Source organism: Salpingoeca rosetta (genome assembly GCF_000188695.1).
Source record: "Salpingoeca rosetta unplaced genomic scaffold supercont1.7, whole genome shotgun sequence".
Taxonomy (NCBI): Eukaryota; class Choanoflagellata; order Craspedida; family Salpingoecidae; genus Salpingoeca; species Salpingoeca rosetta.
The window spans coordinates 1510048-1510682 of record NW_004754927.1 but is presented as its reverse complement, the minus strand read 5'-3'; the positions used below and the strand labels follow the sequence as shown (position 1 = coordinate 1510682).

The 635-nt window shown below is 59.8% G+C and overlaps 1 protein-coding gene across 1 annotated transcript in view; it reads right to left on the bottom strand.

Annotated features, from left to right (window-relative positions):
* The window catches only part of PTSG_12008 (uncharacterized protein), a gene marked incomplete at both ends in the record, with an annotated part of 4994 nt that extends 4368 nt beyond the window's left edge, over positions 1–626 (bottom strand). The window contains 2 exons of the mRNA XM_004995893.1: positions 28–371; positions 413–626. Coding sequence (XP_004995950.1) covers positions 28–371; positions 413–626 — 558 coding nt within the window. The remainder of the gene's footprint in view (positions 1–27; positions 372–412) is intronic.
* Between the last annotated feature and the right edge of the window lie 9 nt (positions 627–635).

Genomic DNA, 635 nt, shown 5'->3' with positions numbered 1-635 from the left:
AAGCAGCTTTGTGCCGGGTTCATACACTGCCTTGACGACGCCTTCGCCAATGAGCTCGCGCAGAAGGTGATAACGCAGCCGTATGTGTTTTGAGCCGCCCTTGGCCACGGGATTGGTAGCAATGCACATGGCAGACTGGCTGTCCATGTGGAGTGGTGTGGTGCCGACGTCGAAGCCCAGCTCCTGGAGGAGCTGTCGCAGGTACACCGCAGCCTGTGCTGCGCGCGCAGCGGCGACGTACTCTGTCTCCGCCGATGATGTTGTGACGAGAGGCAGCCTCTTGGACAGCCATGTCACAGGGCCACCGGCGATGGTGAACAGGTGGCCTCCATGCCCTTTCGACGTGTAGGGGTCAGACATGTGACTTGCGTCTGTGTAGCCAAGGAGTTGAAGCGAATCACCCGCACTGTACTTGATTGCCAGAGCCGCCGTGCCCCGTAGGTACTTGCAGACATGTCTGGCCGCGTGTAGGTGCTGCTTGCCGGGTTGCTGGATAAAATCTTGAGAGCACGGACGTGGCGAGCTGATGTCGGACGCGGCGTCACTGCGAGATACAGCAGACTGCCAATGATGCTCTGGGAGTGACGAACGTCGACCTCGCTTGGTTCCACCGGCACGAGCTTCATCTTGACGGG